The sequence below is a fragment of the Mytilus californianus genome, unplaced genomic scaffold (assembly GCF_021869535.1).
Source record: "Mytilus californianus isolate M0D057914Y unplaced genomic scaffold, xbMytCali1.0.p SCAF_4, whole genome shotgun sequence".
In the NCBI taxonomy this organism is placed as follows: Eukaryota; Metazoa; Mollusca; class Bivalvia; order Mytilida; family Mytilidae; genus Mytilus; species Mytilus californianus.
This window is the reverse complement of record NW_026262690.1, coordinates 102,501,345-102,518,680: the sequence shown is the minus strand read 5'-3', so window position 1 is coordinate 102,518,680 and position 17,336 is coordinate 102,501,345. Positions and strand designations below refer to the sequence as shown.

Below are 17,336 nucleotides of genomic sequence, written 5' to 3'. Positions count from 1 at the left end.
ATTCCATTAGTGATGGATAAATCGGTAAACTTTACTGTATTCTTATACAACTATCCCTGTCTGGTGAATAAATATGTGGTATATGATTCCGTTAGTGATGAATAAATATGTGATATATGATTCCATTAGCGAAACTTTCAGTAATCAACGTTTAGTACTGGAGTTTCTTTGTGTTTTGAAGTTTATAAATCTGATAATAAAGTTATTTGAAAAATTTTGAAGCTTTCTTCAGGTGGATTCAATTATCAATACTTTAATTAGTCCGGTAAAGATAGCAGGATGTCGTAACTCCAACAAAAATTTCAAATGTATACAATTGATAGCTTTGTGCAAAGCAGTTTAATCGGTTGCAAAACTGTATTAATGAAAAGGAAACATGTGCCTTTTTCATGCAAATTAAACGCACTTGCATCCAATCAACAGGTAACGTTCTAGCAGATTTATCAAATATATAAATGATAAATTTAACAATAAATGACGGTTGTTGATATGTTTGAAACAAGTGCATTTGAATATATTTTATAATGAAACTCCCTTTTTCTATATGTTGGTAAGTGTAAAACGTTGCTAGGAAAGTCGGTAAAGTGTAAAATTAAAGCCAGAATGATGATTTTTGTAATCATAATTGACACAAGTATATTTATAAGATGTATTTTAGGAAGTACGCCCATCATGCTTTCAGATTTATTTCAAATTGTAATCCCTACATTTAATTTGATTTTGAAATCAACAGCAGTATATTTTGTTATGTCTGCATGCAGTGCTATATTTAATAAACATGTGCGCAACATAAAAAAACCCATTGCGGTTGAAGATTGCATTAATTTTATACTTAAACATTTCGAGAACAAAGCTGGGAACACCGAACAATTAAAAAGTATAGCCCCGTTGATAACAGTATGACCGGACTATTTGGACTGTGCAGTGTGAAAAAAGTTTTAAACAACATTTTATTTATTCAATTGTTTTAATGTATATTTAGGTTTTGCATTTATTTTATTATTCTGAACTTTGTCGTAAATTTAGGCATAAGTGTTTTACACGGATTATGTGTCATAATCTTGGACAAAGGACTTAAATTCATTTACTCTATTCATTTAATTATACATTCTCTGTAACAGTTTAGACAATAATTTACTTATACGTGTCGGACATTAATTACTCTTCTAATCTATTGTTATTTCTATTTGCCATATGCTAATCTTCTTAATCCTTTAATTGCTTGTGCTTATATATATTGTTATTGTTTGTACGTTACTTTACATTTGGTTTAGAGCTTGTTGTTCGGTCTTGCCGGACTGCTAAAATAAAAGTTTAAGGAGCGAAATATTCCTTCTTGATTTCCATTTAGCCGGAACGCCATTTTACCCGGCTATATCTGGTGGAGGACCCGGGCAACGCATCTAGCGGATACCTTGTTCTACTTTAGAAGCTGAACCCCCAGCAAACAGAAAAATGGATACGCGGAGAACCAGAAATTTTGGCCGAGACTGGAGATACCAGATGTCTGATCATGGAACTACCTTTCAGACAAGAAATTTTCAACATATGGACAACTACCTATGTAAGTTTTGTGGAAAGACTGTGAACAATCAATTTCATTTTAGACAATGTATAGCAAAAACGTCATTTTGCTATAAGTGCAGAAATTTTGGACATTACGCCAGAATGTGTAATTTTCACAGACAACCGGACGTGAAAGTTGTTAAGGTTAAATCGAAATCCAAGTTACGTCGTGACGCAGAAAGAATGATAAAATTCAAAGAACAGAAAGCTATGTCAATTTTTCCTTGTGCGGAACTCAATACTATAGAACTGATGGACTTCTTTCCAACCTTAGAATATAACAAGGAATTCATAGATAACGTAAGACTCAGGCACGACCGAGTGAATTCCGAGAGAGTTAAATTCAAAATTAAAAGTGTACACTATGAAAAGAAATTTAAAGAGCTAAATCAAAAGCATACCAGTGTTGTTAGCAATCTAGAAAAACTTCAAAAACAAAGTGCAGATGATAAGAAAGATATGGAAAAATTACGGGAACGTATTACTGATCTTGAAGAAGCTAATTTTCGGATTTACGATCAAAGATGCGAAGCAATCGACCAGCAATACCAATTACAACGCGACAAAGAACATATGCGGGATCGAATCACTAAACTAGAAGACGAATTGGACAATTTTCGAAATAATACAAGAGAAGATAATCATCCAAACCAAAATTATCGTTACAGAGGACGCCACAATCACAGAAGAAACTTTCGGAACAATTTTAGATGAACATTAAGACCCGGGTCGTGTCTTCAAGGGCCGCGGGAATATATGACCGGACTATTTGGACTGTGCAGTGTGAAAAAAGTTTTAAACAACATTTTATTTATTCAATTGTTTTAATGTATATTTAGGTTTTGCATTTATTTTATTATTCTGAACTTTGTCGTAAATTTAGGCATAAGTGTTTTACACGGATTATGTGTCATAATCTTGGACAAAGGACTTAAATTCATTTACTCTATTCATTTAATTATACATTCTCTGTAACAGTTTAGACAATAATTTACTTATACGTGTCGGACATTAATTACTCTTCTAATCTATTGTTATTTCTATTTGCCATATGCTAATCTTCTTAATCCTTTAATTGCTTGTGCTTATATATATTGTTATTGTTTGTACGTTACTTTACATTTGGTTTAGAGCTTGTTGTTCGGTCTTGCCGGACTGCTAAAATAAAAGTTTAAGGAGCGAAATATTCCTTCTTGATTTCCATTTAGCCGGAACGCCATTTTACCCGGCTATAACAGTATCAATTGTGGATCGTTGCAGAACCCCTGGTTTTCGGAGGTGGATCAAACTGTGTTGAACAATTGTTATTTTCTTGTTGCTAGTAGTACTAAATTAACACTCATGTAAGAGCATTTAGATGAGTAGATGGAAACGAGCGGCTAACCTCGGTTAAAGGGAGAAATAAAACAATGAGTAGATGTATGTCAAAAATTACAATTTCACTTTAGAATTTACATACTAAATTGGTATGAAATGAAGCAGTAACAGAGTAATTTAAAAACTAGTAAATAATTCGCAGGAATATGAACACGGTCAATGGTGTTGGCAGGTGGAACACGAATTTGTTCCACAAAACTGAACATGCTAGTAACAAGTAAAATGAACATGCTAGTAACAAGTAAATGAACATGCTAGTAACATTACAAGCAAAATAAACATGCTAGTAACAAGTAAAATGAACATGCTAGTAACAAGTAAAATGAACATGCTAGTAACAAATGAGTAACAAATGAATGGCGTTGTCAGTTTGTCATCGACTTGAATATCCCTTCATCTTCCGCTTTGTAAAAGTTACAAAATCATAATAAAAAACGTACGAAATGAAAAAAGAAATAGATTATAAATAAATATGTCACTTTCTGGCGAGAACTACAAATGGTGTTCTCCGATGGTGTGACTATTTTTTAAAAGAAGATCTTATAAATGCAACAAAATAGCAAATATTACAAAAATCTGAAAACGTAGTATTCATATGAAGCTTATAATGCTGTTGAAATGAGAGGTTAGTGAAAAACTATCTGCAAAAATGTTTTACTTCTACATCTCAAAAGGCCGTTGCATTATTTTTTTTTTGGGGGGGGGGGGGGGGGGGGGGTTATAATTTAACAAAATTAAGTTTCAAACTAACAAAAATAATTTCGTAGCTTTATTTATTATCATGTGAACTCGTCTATTTACGTTCTTATTTCAGGTACATTTATATCTTCCTTTACCGTTTTTTGTGGAGCTCAGACTAAGATAAGTAAACGAAGGAATGCCTTCCTGTTAAATCTACTGGCCGCTTTTCTACAAATGGTGACGTTTCTTGTTATTGTTGGGTGGATATGGAGCATTTTATGGGGAATGAATTTCGTACAGATTGCATGTAAGTACAAATGGTTAAAAGTAAAAAGAAAAACTTATTTAAAATGCGCAATAAATTCGTAAGAGCAGGGAACATTTACATTCTGGGTTGTATTTGGTTTGGTCTCAAGTGTACCTGATGCAAGTTATTGTGTTTTGTGTACTATTGTTTGTCTGTTTGTCTGTTGGGCTTTTTCTTTTTTAGTCATGGCGTTGTCAGTTTAATTTCGGCTTATGAGTTTGAATGTCCCTTTGGTATCTTTCGCCTCTCTTTTTTTTATCCCTGATAAACATGTCATGGTCTTTTAAATCGGTATCATTCCTTTTTCTCTATTCTATACATTTCAAAAAGATATAGTTTTATTAAGTCTATGTAGGCAACAAAATCCAACAGCAATTAAGTGTTTTGGTTCTGGGTAAATTGATTTGTTCATAATGTAATCCTACTTGAAACTAAGGGCTTAATTTTCTCATGTAATTCTACTTGAAACGAAGGGTTCAACTTTCTCATGTAATTCTACTTGAAACTAAGGTTTGGTTAACTTTCTCTTTTGAAGACCTTACACGACGATTTCGTTTTTTTCTTCTATTTATGTCCTATTAAGTTTTAATGCTCCCAAACTTCCATATATGTCCTGTTAGTTTTAATGCTCCCAAACTTCTGTTTCAGACCTGTTAGGTTTTAATGCTCCGAAACTTCAGTTTATGCCGTATTCGGGTTGAATGTCTTCCAAAACTTGTGGTATGAATAAATATTATTTAAAGAACATGTTTCATGCGCTTTGAAATCATGAGCCGGTGATTTTCTCGTCGCTTACACTCGTATGTGCTTTAATTTCTGAAGCCGTAAAGGGATCCTCAGTTGTTTGTATAGTTTTACTTTATATATATTTTGGGAACATTATCCCATGTTAATTTTCCCTATAACACATATATTATGTAAGTAAATTACGGGGAAGAAAATGTTTATGATGAAGTAAAAATGGGTAGGACCAATTTCTCCTATATTTTTTCACAGGACCAAAATAAGAAAGTTAGCCAAACCTACTGTAATTAAATATTTTACAGTCCTCATAATAGACTTAAAAGTTATAAAAAAAAATACTTATTTCCATAGACTAAAAACGTGATTTGGCGCTGTTGCGGTTTTCAAGTATTTGTAAAACTTTGCATCAAATGACACCTTTAACGACACCTTTAACTAAAATTAATTAATTTGTATTTGAATGACAAAATATATAGAATAACTTCCAATCAAATTTTGTTTTTGGTTAAGAAAGTACTTCTTTGACGTTTTTAGAAGAATACTAAAATTTTACCAAAAGCTGTCAAAATTGCAATTTTTGAGCAGTTTTTAGGTATTTCTAATTTTAAATGGCACAGGTGTGAAATAAATTTACGGAAAATATGCTATACCTCTTTACAAACTCGTCTTTTACCTTGGTTATTAACGAGATAGAAATAAGATGGGGTATGATTGCCAATACAAATTATCGCTAGTTATTCAAATCTTGATTAGTTCTAAAATCACACAACTTTTTCATCCAGTTGAAGCTATCTGGGCCCTGTTGAAACAATGTATTATGCATAAAACTTTTCAAAGAGAAATGTTTAAACCATCGTAAACACTTCAAACACAGCATTTTTATTACTTTAATGTGTGTTTTAAAAAGATGGATCATAATCTATCAAAGTTTCAAAATGTTTGCTTTCTAAACCTTTTCGTTCCTGAACTCGTTACTGATGAACTTTGATTTTGCAAGACTTGACCCAAACAGGAAGTTGTTTAAGTGACTGTTTTTTTTTCCGGATTGGACTATATAGCGCTAAGGTGTATAAGACAACGATACACCAGAGTATAAACGACGTAGAAGTTAGTCACTATATGTCACCGTATGGCCTTCAATAATTAGCAAACCTGATACTGAAAAGAAAGGTATAACAAGCCAACAAATAAAATTTTAGGTACTGATATTTCTGTGTCACAGATGACCACGGATATGTTCCAATTGTCGTAGTCAAAATCCCGTTTTCCGTTGTCATGATCAACACGACTCGTGCCACTAGTAGAGCTGGACCAGTTTTCTTTCCGGTTTACCTGAACTCCCCATATCTGGCGGAGTTCGTTTTGACCAGTTTTAGTCTGTTTAGTGTTTTAGTTTAAATAATTATTTTTTTTCAAAAGTGCACAAATTACAATTGTACAATAGGAATACAGGGATTCGGAAGAACTTATACAAATCCGTCTCCTCTATTGTTTTGTAGACTGTTGTTTGTCTTGTCGTCGTTTGTTTTTTCTTGCCATTGTATTGTTTGTTTTTTGAGTCCCATTTTGATTACTAATAACAGCCATAAGTTTTGAAATGGTGTATGATATCGCATTTTTTAACACATTTGTTTTTAAGTTACTCCTTACGTCTTTATCATCATCAGTGTTCTCAATAAGTTTTTGAATAAGAGGAAGAAAATAAAAGTAGCAGGCAATCATGAGGGCCACAAGACCCGAACCGAGCGTCGCAGGCGCAAGAGGGGGTGAGTTCGAGAGGGGGATATCCCTCTTCTCGTAAAGCCGGGGGTTCGGGGGGATTTCCCCCGAGAAAATTTTGAAAATCTAGATTGGCATCTGGGCTGTTCTTAGAAAATTTTGACCTCTTATTCTTCATGTTAATTTGTCAATTTTAAGTAGCTCATTTAAATTTTTCCTCAAAAATTGAAAATTAATGTGATTTTTTTTGCAGATTTTATATGACATGGCTTGCTTCACCCCTTTCCATGTTCAATGTTCTTCTTATTGCAAGTCTTTATCACTAAGGGCTATTCCAGAATTGATTTTATGGGGAGGGAAAAGCACTTTTTATTTGAATAAAATTTTAGTTAATTTTTCCTTAATTGTAAGTTTTGATTGGGAAAATATGTGAAGTAGCCCATACAATTTTATTTTTATTAATGTGCCGTCCCCCTCCCCATACAGACATTTCTTATAATTGTGTCTTCACCTCATATTATTTCTTAGTGTCTTGTATTATAGTTTTAAATAGAATTCATTGAGAACATTAATTTATGCTTTATTCAGTCATTCAAAAACTGGTAAGATTTATATTTAGAGGAAACCAGAGTTGCCTTTGGAAACTGTCAACCTGCAGTAAGCAAACTGACAAAATATGGCTAGAAAAATAATAAATTTTAAATCCAGGAAATAGGAACTATGTATAGTGTCAACAGTTTATCAGGTTATACTCAATTCTCTCTGTTGGTCAGAGGGTACAAGTTTAATTGGCACCTATCAAAAAAGTCAAATCGGCATATGATCAAATAGGCACCTATTTTAAAGTCATTTCGGCATTTAGTTGGTCAGTTCGGCACCAAATAATAATTTTCATCTGTTTTCTGCTTTTTAATTATTCTTCAAAAACTTAAATAAAAACCAACGAAGCCATTACCCAAGCTGTTGTTTAATCATGAAAAAATAAGATGCAATGAAAGGGCAAAATATGAGTCCCTTAATCAATATCAACTGGTTAAAACATGCATAATAAATAAACAATACCTTGAATACACATATAGTTGACCGAAGGAAATACACAAAGAAACAAAAAGAACTTGATTATATACAACAATTAATTCTGGCTATCCCCCTTCTTTATTAAGTCTTCCAAACGAAGTTTGGGAAGACTTATTGTTTTTGCTCAGTTCTTATTATGTCACCCTCAACGGAGTTGGGGTGACGTATTGTTATTCTACGTTTCTTTTTATTATGTCACCCGATCGACAATGTCGGGTGACATATTGCTTTTCCTCTGTTTCTTTTTCCCTATTATTATTATTATTATGTCACCCGATCGACAATGTCGGGTGACATATTGCTTTTCCTCTGTTTCTTTTTCCCTATTATTATTATTTTTCTTCCACCTAATTTTGTCCGGCAGTTTTCTCGGAGGCAATGGAACCAATCTTCATGATTGTTGAGCATAATGAGGACCACCATCAGTGGAGTTGCAGTGAAACTTTGGAACTTTAAAATGGCGGCCGTTTCCATGGAAACAGCAAAAATGTGAAAAATATTTTGTTTTTGTTTTTGATGACTAATTTGATAATGCCTGAACTAAAAATCATCAAATTTTTATAAAACATAGGTATCCACTATATACAGGTTTTGGATGATTTTGAGAATCATCGGAACTACTGTATTGCCATGGAAACTAGGGAAAGGTTTCCCATTATAACCCTATGGGAAAAACCTTAAAGTAGCATTTTCTCTCTTAAAATGGTAGGTCAAATCCATTGAAACTTTGATGGTTTGTTCCCTCCCATGTACCAATGTGGCATCTGTCATTACAATTTTGGGAATGGTCTTTGTTACCATGAAAACCAGCAAAAATGTCAAAAATTTCAAAATGCACCAAACTTAATATAACTTTATATTAATGCTAACTGGCATGTATAGATAAGACTTTTGACTTTGGAATTTCCAAAATGGTCGCCGTTGCCATGGAAACAGCAAATATGTGAAAATTTCAAAATGCTCCAAATGTTCTGAAAATTTATAGAAAAATGTATTGCCATGCATATATGTGCATTCACTGTTTAAAATTTTTAAAATGGCTGCCACTTAGTGGCAATGGGGGGAAGGGTGACATCCGCTATTGCTTGCAATGGCAAATCTAGTTATTATTATTCTTCTTAACCCTAATTTGTCCGACCATTTTCTTCCAAGCCTTAAATGATGGAAACTTTATATTTGGTATGATGTTGGGGTAGTATCCCTAGGGGTGCATTCGCTATTTTTTTTATTGCAAATGGGGGTCAACTTCGCACTTTTTGGGGGCCGGAACATGGGTGGGGTCATTTTTCGACTATTGATTCACTACTGGTAGAATCTTTAAGTTTTGTGTAATACAAGAGACCAATGTCCAGGTGTCCATTCAATATTTTTTATTTCAGCCCGGGGTCATCTTGGCATTATTTTAGGGGGTCAATTTTCATGGAACATTCTAGAACAATAGTCATGTGATTTGTCATGTGATAGTGTTGAATTATTCCTATGTACTTTATATGTTATATAATGATAGATTATTACAGGTAGCACCATATGTAGCTGTAGTTCGACTTTGGAATTTTTAAAATGGCCGCCGTTACCATGGAAACTGCAAAAATGTGAAATTTTTTGTAAATGCTTCAAATTTAATGAAATTTTACAGAGATGTTAACGAGTATATGTAGATTTGGAATTTGACTTTGGAATTTCCAAAATGGCCGCCGTTGCCATGGAAACAACAAACATGCGAAAAATCTAGATTTGGTCCAATCTTTATGAAACTTGACAGTAATGTGACCTGTCATGTGTAGATGTGGCATCCGACTTTTCAAAATGGCTGCCGTTACCATGGAAACTGCAAAAATGTCAAAAAATTCAAAATGCTTCAAACTTAATGAAACTTTACACAAATGTTGACTGTCTTATGTAGATGTGGCATTTGACTTTGGAATTTCCAAAATGGCCCCCGTAACCATGGAAACACGAATGCCTAAATTTGAAAATTGGTCCAATTTTTATGAAACTTGTAAGTAATGTGACCTGTCACGTGAAGATGAAGATGTGATATCCGACTTTGAAATTTCAAAATGGCTGCCGTTACCATGCAAACAGCAGAACAATGGTTGGGGGCCGTTTTGGCGACTTTTGTGTTAGCATCCTAACACAGGATTACTTGTTATTATTATTCTTCTTCTTCTTCCTCTTCCGCCGCTTTTAAATTTGAACTTGTCCGCACCCGTTCTCCAAAACCGCTAGTCAGATTAACTTAGGGTTTCACAATATGTTAGACTAACATGTCCAGTGGTGCAATCAGGGTTTTGTTTGTGCAATAGGGTTTATAAAGGGGTACTTTGAGGGGCGAAAAGAAAGGAGGGTTTTACTATAGAACCCTATGGGATTTTATTTTTTTAAATTTTCAAATGATTATAAATTGAAAACCGTTTGTGATAGACACAATCTTTTTAATTGAAAAATTTCTAAATGATAAAGCACATTTAATGAAATACAGGGTTAGTCCCCAGGGGTCACCCCCACCCCCTGCCATTTAAGAAAAACCTAATATCTTGTAAGTGGTCAAGATCCCCACCCCTAAACCATATATATTCTGGTTTGTCATGCAAAGATGGTTTGAATGATATACAGGGTTAGTCCCCAGGGGTCACCCCACCCCCTGCCATTTAAGAAAGTTCTAATATCTTGTAAGTGGTCAAAATCCCCACCCCTAAACCATATATATTTTGGTTTGTCATGCAAAGATGGTTTGAATGATATACAGGGTTAGTCCCCAGGGGTCACCCCCACCCCCTGCCATTTAAGAAAAACCTAATATCTTGTAAGTGGTCAAGATCCCCACCCCTAAACCATATATATTCTGGTTGGTCATGCTGAGATAGTTTGAATGATATACAGGGTTAGTCCCCAGGGGTCATCCCGACCCCCTGCCATTTGAGAAAGTTCTAATATCTTGTAAATGGTCGAGATCCCCACCCCTAAACCATATTTATTCTAGTTTTTCATTATAAAGCAAATCAAATGAAATACAGGATTAGTCCCCAGGGTTACCCCCACCCTCTGCCATTTAAGAAAAACCTAATATCTTGTAAGTGGTCAAGATTCCAACCCCTAAACCATATATATTCTGGTTTGTCATGCAAAGATGGTTTGAATGATATACAGGGTTAGTCCCCAGGGGTCACCACTCACCCCCTGCCATTTAAGAAAGTTCTAATTTCTTGTAAGTGGTCAAGATCCCAACCCCTTAACCATATATATTCTGATTTGTCATGCAAAGATGGTTTGAATGATATACAGGGTTAGTCCCCAGGGGTCACACCCACCCCCTGCCATTTAAAAAGTTCTAATATCTTGTAAGTGGTCAAGATCCCCACCCCTAAACCATATATATTCTGGTTTGTCATGCAAAGATGGTTTGAATGATTTACAGGGTTAGTCCCCAGGGGTCATCCCCCACCCCCTGCCATTTTAGAAAGTTCTAATATCTTGTAAATGGTCGAGATCCCCACCCCTAAACCATATATATTCCTGTTTGTCATGTCTCGAACATTTGAATGACGTATAGGGTCAGTCCCCAGGGGTTCCCCCCACCCCCAATATTCTAATATCTTGTAAATGGTCGAGATCCCCACCCCTAAACCATATATATATTCCTGTTCGTCATGTCTCGAACATTTGAATGACGTATAGGGTCAGTCCCCATGGGTTCCCCCCAACCACAATGTTCTAGTATCTTGTAAGTTGTCGAGATCTCCACCCCTAAACCATATATATTCTGGTTTGTCATGCCAAGATGATTTGAATGATATACAGGGTTAGTCCCCAGGCATCACTAATGCATATAACTTTACCAAACCAATTTTCACTGGACTTTGCCTAATGTCAGACGACCCTGGGAATTACGAATTATGGGAGCTTCGTTTGGGAGACTTCGTAACAGCATCCTGTTACAATCATTTCTTGTTTTATTATTTTTTTGCTTAAAATACGGCAAGAGTTCCATATGGCACCCCCGTCATACTAAAAGAACACAATAATGTATTACAGTTTATTCCGTGGGGTGTCATATGGAACTCTTTCCTAATACTAAAACCAATATATAGTCAACGTATATTTGACTAGGTACCGAATTGAGTATACCAGGTGCCGATTTAACCACATTCCGAAGTGACTAGAATTCGTCAGATGTGGACTGATTTCACCGTGTTTTATTTTACTTTGCACTCCGGCAATTATACAATAAAATACTTAAATACACACAAGTTAAAATCCATGTAAGATACACTAAGCGAGCTTTCTTATCTTTACTTTACTGTAAATCCGGCTCACGCTTAAAGTAATCACCGATCGTTCTCTTCATGTTTGAGTTTGCAACGAGCTGTCTAAAATATCCTCGTCGACATCAATTTCGATTTGTACAGATTTATCGCTTTGTTTCAAACGCTCAAATGATTTTTAAAAAACTGGTTTACGTTTACTATTGTATTATTTACGCCTGGCGGACGACTCGGAACCAGTTAACAGAAAAAAGATGTACGACAGGTCTCGTCTATGGGATTTTCGCATATGTCATATTTTTGTCAATAAATTAATAGCCGGCACAAAACACGCAATAGGGTGCGGATTTTGCCGGTTGTCGGCTCTTATTGAGAACACTGATCATATTAATTAAAAAATTGTTTCTTTTCTTTTTAGTGAAGAAGGATGACGATGTTAAAATTCCATATTATGCCCGCCGACAAAGTAGTGTGGATTTTCTTACTTGATTGATATTATTATTGTTATGCAGATTATTTATCGAAGTGTTCATTCCTGTACATTGAACGGACTGGTATGTGTAGTGAAATTACCGAAGAAACATTTTGTTTTCTGTTTCATTTTGGATATTGTGCATTATTCATAGGCTGAATATTCCCAAGTTGGGTATAATAGATAAATTAACAACTGTCATATTTTGTGAAAATCAAATCTACACAACAAATGCTGTTGTTTTTTTTATTTTATTTGGCAGAACTTTTATTATGTTAGCCTCTATTACAGGTTTAATTTTGACAAGCATCATTGCTAGACTCCATCCTTAGTCTGTTTCAACATTTAATACTTCTTTGTGTGCGATCGAGAGTAGTTAAACAACTTTTCTAAATGTTTAATCGAAGTTTTCTTTCACTTTTTTATACTAATTTCCTGCATAGTATTAGAACTCAACAAGCCGATGATTAAACCATCAATGTTCTAAAAGTCATTGAATTCTAAGTGGTAGATATTGTAATATGCTCATTTTAATAATAAGTTGTAGACTAATACAAAAGTCCGTATGTTTTCTTTTATACGCTCCAGACTTTAAAGTGTGCAAAAACAATTTTGATGGCATGATCAAAAAAATCTCTCGAGCATGATACAACGTCGGCATTTTTTTTTTCAAGACCTGATTTTTTTGTTTATACGGTCACATTTGTCATTGACAGTGTAACGTTTTCCATCAAATTTGGCATGCAGGTATAAAACTTTGCACACTTAAGTTGCAGTGAGCTGTCGTGAAGATAGTAAAAGTTTTACGTCTCAATATATACATATATTTAACTTAGTTTGAAGTTTAGCTTAGGCTTTTGTATTTTTACATTATGTATATTTTGAAATATAACATATTACTAGAATAAACGTTCAAATATTTTGTTTTGTTACAAGTATGAATTGCATTGGTAATACAGAAAATGCTGAAATATATCAGTAGTAACAGAGTTCTGCGATGTTACTGGGGAGCAAGTAATCAGTAATCAGTATCTGTATTGTTGAAAACCCAAACTCCTCCAGATTTGTCAATAACAGGGCATTCTTTGTGTTATATATTCGACCGCCTCTTGTTGGGAAAGACGTGGGTTCAAACCCAGGATCGTTGTCTCAAGGACTTTCAATTTAGTATTTGTTGTCTCTCCGCTTATCGCGTGGCTTTTAGCAATAAAAACAAAGACTGGTCGGATCGGATTCAGAGTAGGGTGATGTGTTTTCATCTAGACCGTTACAAAGTTACAATCGACTTAGCGTGTCGGTCTAGAACATAGCAGGAAATATGTATATAAATGTTAATTCTCGTGATTGGGATAACCCGAGTTATGATTCTCGGTTTAGTATCTTCCGTCTCTTTTTCGAACGTTTTTTATTTCTTCTATTATTATCATACTTATTATCATTTTTAAGATTTTCCATTCAATATTAATTACCAAACATTATGGATGCCAAATCGATGTTTTATTTTAATTTAACGATCAAGACTTGGTATGTAGCCATTTGTAAAATGTATTTAGAAACTTGGTCGTTTTAATTTTTTAAATTGTACCATTTCTTTAATATTTATTTGCAAATTCCATATTACAAAAGTAATTTCAAATGTTAAGACTTTCAAACGAAAGTTCCATAGTCACGAATTAACCATTGTTTAAATGTAAGATTTAAAAAATTCTCTTCTAGACATTAAAATTTATTCAGACTTTTTCTAAATATGCAAACAATTTAAAAGCTCCACGATATATCCTAGTTAACATTTCTTCATTAGTATCAATTTCAAGAAAAAGATGTACATAATGATATGAGTCAGTCCTCACATTACGCTTGTGGTAATTCAATTTAATTGTTTTCTACGATAACTCAAAAAGACTCAGCTTTAAATCATTGAAGAAAATTTTGTCTTTTTGAATTATAATAGAGGTTATTATATACGGCCAATTTTGGTCCTCTGAATTCGAAAAGCAAAAATTAATATAAATCAAATAACCACCTTTAAATGTCTACAGGACATTAGACTATCTAACTTTCAACCATCAGTATTTGTATCCTTATATTTTGTCTTACATAGTTACATTATAGGGTTTCAAACTTCTTGCATTTTTTTGCAAAACTGCAAACACTGCCAAAATAGCTTGTCATTAATATTCAGATATATTAGGGGACGACCATTTGATATTCGAATGGTGGGGGGAGGAGGATTTTTTGCTGATTGACTAATGATTTTCATGTGTTGCTATGAGCCAATTACCAATACGCTTTTGTGTGATTGCTAATCAGATTGATATAATTAACAACGTATTTCATAGGAGTAACACGATGGTTGTCGCATGAGGCGCAGGATCTGCTTACCCGTCCGGATCACCTGATATCACCCCCATTTTTTTGTGGAGTTTGTGTTTCTCAGTCTTTAGTTTTCAATGTTGTATTTTGTGTACTGTTGTTTGTGTTTTGGTCGTTTTTCGTTTTCTGCCATGGCATTGTCGGTTCGTTTTCGACTTACAAGTTTGATTATCCCTTGTGCATCTTTATCTCTCTTTTGTTACTCATGCTTAGTTTTTCCGTGGCTTTGACGCAGGAAAATTTATTTTCGCTTTTGTACACAATTGTTTCGTGCATTTTGTGTGTCAGACTATTCATTATCATTCTGACTTCTGCAAATTTGATTATTTGCAGCTCTCAAGATGAAAAAAGGAGATATGGTAAGATTGCCAATGAGGCAAATGTCAATTAACTTTCATTAAGTCGAATATTAAAAGTTTGGTATTATCACCTTTTTACCTTTTTATGGTTAATCTTGGGAAAATTTCATAATATTTGTAATTTATTTTGAGGTAAATCTCTGCATCACCTTGTCTTGCAAAATTTGATCAATGTTCTTTCAAGGTTACTTCGATAAATAGTAACAAAATTGAATGAACAGATTTTATTCTATACAAATATATTTCTATCATAGTTCGATGTTATGTTTAGTTAATTCATCAGATATAAGGGAGATCACAGCAGAAGGTATGATATGGGACATCATTGGATCAAACATTATTTGTATTTAAAACTGTCCCTGATTCGAAAAATTAAACTTTGATTCTATATATACTAGTACAATAAACATTACAGTTTAAGTTTTAGATATAATCTTTCCATATCTTTGGATATTGCAGTAATAAAATGAGAGAAGATTGACAAAATTCGACAGACTCTTGACTGTTTGACTCCAATATGTCTGATATTGATAAAAGAAGAGTTTGTATGAGTGCCAATGAGACAACTCTCCATCCAAGTCAAAATTTATAAAAGTAAACCAATATAGGTCAAAGTACGGTCTTCAACACGGAGCCTTGGCTCACACCGAACAGCAAGCTATAAAGGGCCCCAAAAATTACTAGTGTAAAACCATTCAAACGGGAAAACCAACGGTCTAATCTATATAAAAAAATAGGTATAGAAATAATATATGTCACAATCGCCGTCAAAAACATATTTCCACATGAAGTGTTTTTTTATGTTCACTGGCAAAAAAAATTCGGCACAATGCTTGTCATCTATATTCATAATCAAGGGATCTAAGGGAGTAACCATTTGATTCTCTGGGGGAATTTTCGAGAAAAAAAGTCTGCTTGTGAAAATTGAAAACATAAAATAAATAGTTTGCACCTAGAATTGAACAAAAAGAAGAATGTTTTGAATATCTGACAAAAAATAAATTGTGAATAGCATAAAGTGTAAAAAACAGTTTGCTGACAGTGCTCTGATGTGCTTAAGAAGTAAGATGGGGCATCGACATTTTTTTACAAGATTTGAGCAATTGTGTATTAAAAATTTCAACAAAAATACATGCATACAATCTCTATTTATATTATTATTGATAAATAGAATATTACATCAGTAGTGATATTTAGAGCTTCAAGTGGGGGAAGTTGTTTGTGACTTCAGGGAACATTATTTGGATATGCCGGTTACTGTATATATCCTCATCACAACTTTATTTAGACAGCTAGTCAACATGATCTATCAAAGACGACAGACAAATCATGGATGACCAAAACTCTCCTGGCCTTTCAAATAGTCAGGTGAGAAACAAGATATAGACTGACTTGGCTTGGTATATACAGTTACATGTATCAAATAAAGCAAACACATATAAATTCATGTTAAAATATTACAACATAAAAATATAAAAGTGTAAAAAAAAATGTTTGAATATATGCTGAAAAAATAATTGTGTTTGTGATTGGTCATGAAGAAAACCCTGTTTTCTGTTCACCTCGGATCAATGTGCATTTTCAACATTGGAGACCATAATGTATGACCTCTTTTTGTGGATTTTGTATTGCTTATAATTTTTTCTAATTTTAGTTTCTCTTGTCTAATACAGTTTTTTTCGCATAAAATACAAGATATGGGTAAAAATCGTCATTCATAGGAAATGACTTTTATTAGAAGAGAACTTACAATTTTGTCTATGATGAAATATTTGTAGATATTGTTTTGCTGATCATTTTGTGTCTCTTAAAACCCTTCTTTGTTCTAGACCAACACGCTGAGTTGGATTTTTTAACATGCTAGTTCAAAAGGTAGCAGTCCGCAGAAAATGTGTCGCCCTACACGGACAAGTTATTCTGACAAGTCTTTACTGTTTCTTTTTATTGCAATGTGGTTAGCGAAGAAGCAGCATATACCAATTGTAAAGTCTAGTTCGACTCTGCTGGGCTCCAAACTTCGATATCCTCCTTCATCGAGGCGAACAGACTACCAAAGGACCATATAGGCGGCTTTCAAGAGGCTTGAATATACCACGCTGCATGTCAATGGAATGTCTTAGGATAGAATAGGAATAACAATTGTATTATTTTAAAATCCAAACAATAGGATTGTTACTAAAGAAAAACATATAAATAACAAAACGATAGACAGAAAACAATACAAACATGTAGAATTGAGAAAAAAAAAATGTTAATATTTATTACAATACTATTTTTTACAACATGCCTTAGTGACCCATTTTGTATTCTCCTTAGTGTAAATAATATTTTATTATGAAATGTAATACATTTTATTACAATATATATTCTCATTCACAAATAGGATTCAGAAAGAA

At 33.8% G+C, this 17,336-nt stretch overlaps 1 protein-coding gene across 1 annotated transcript in view; it reads left to right on the top strand.

The window, feature by feature from the left end:
- Positions 1-13,130, top strand: part of LOC127698993 (protein stum homolog) — a 56,288-nt gene extending 43,158 nt beyond the window's left edge. Inside the window, exons 2-3 of the mRNA XM_052202788.1 lie at positions 3,758-3,931; positions 12,155-13,130. Coding sequence (XP_052058748.1) covers positions 3,758-3,931; positions 12,155-12,225 — 245 coding nt within the window. The 3' untranslated portion in view covers positions 12,226-13,130. The remainder of the gene's footprint in view (positions 1-3,757; positions 3,932-12,154) is intronic.
- The last annotated feature ends 4,206 nt before the right edge of the window (positions 13,131-17,336 follow it).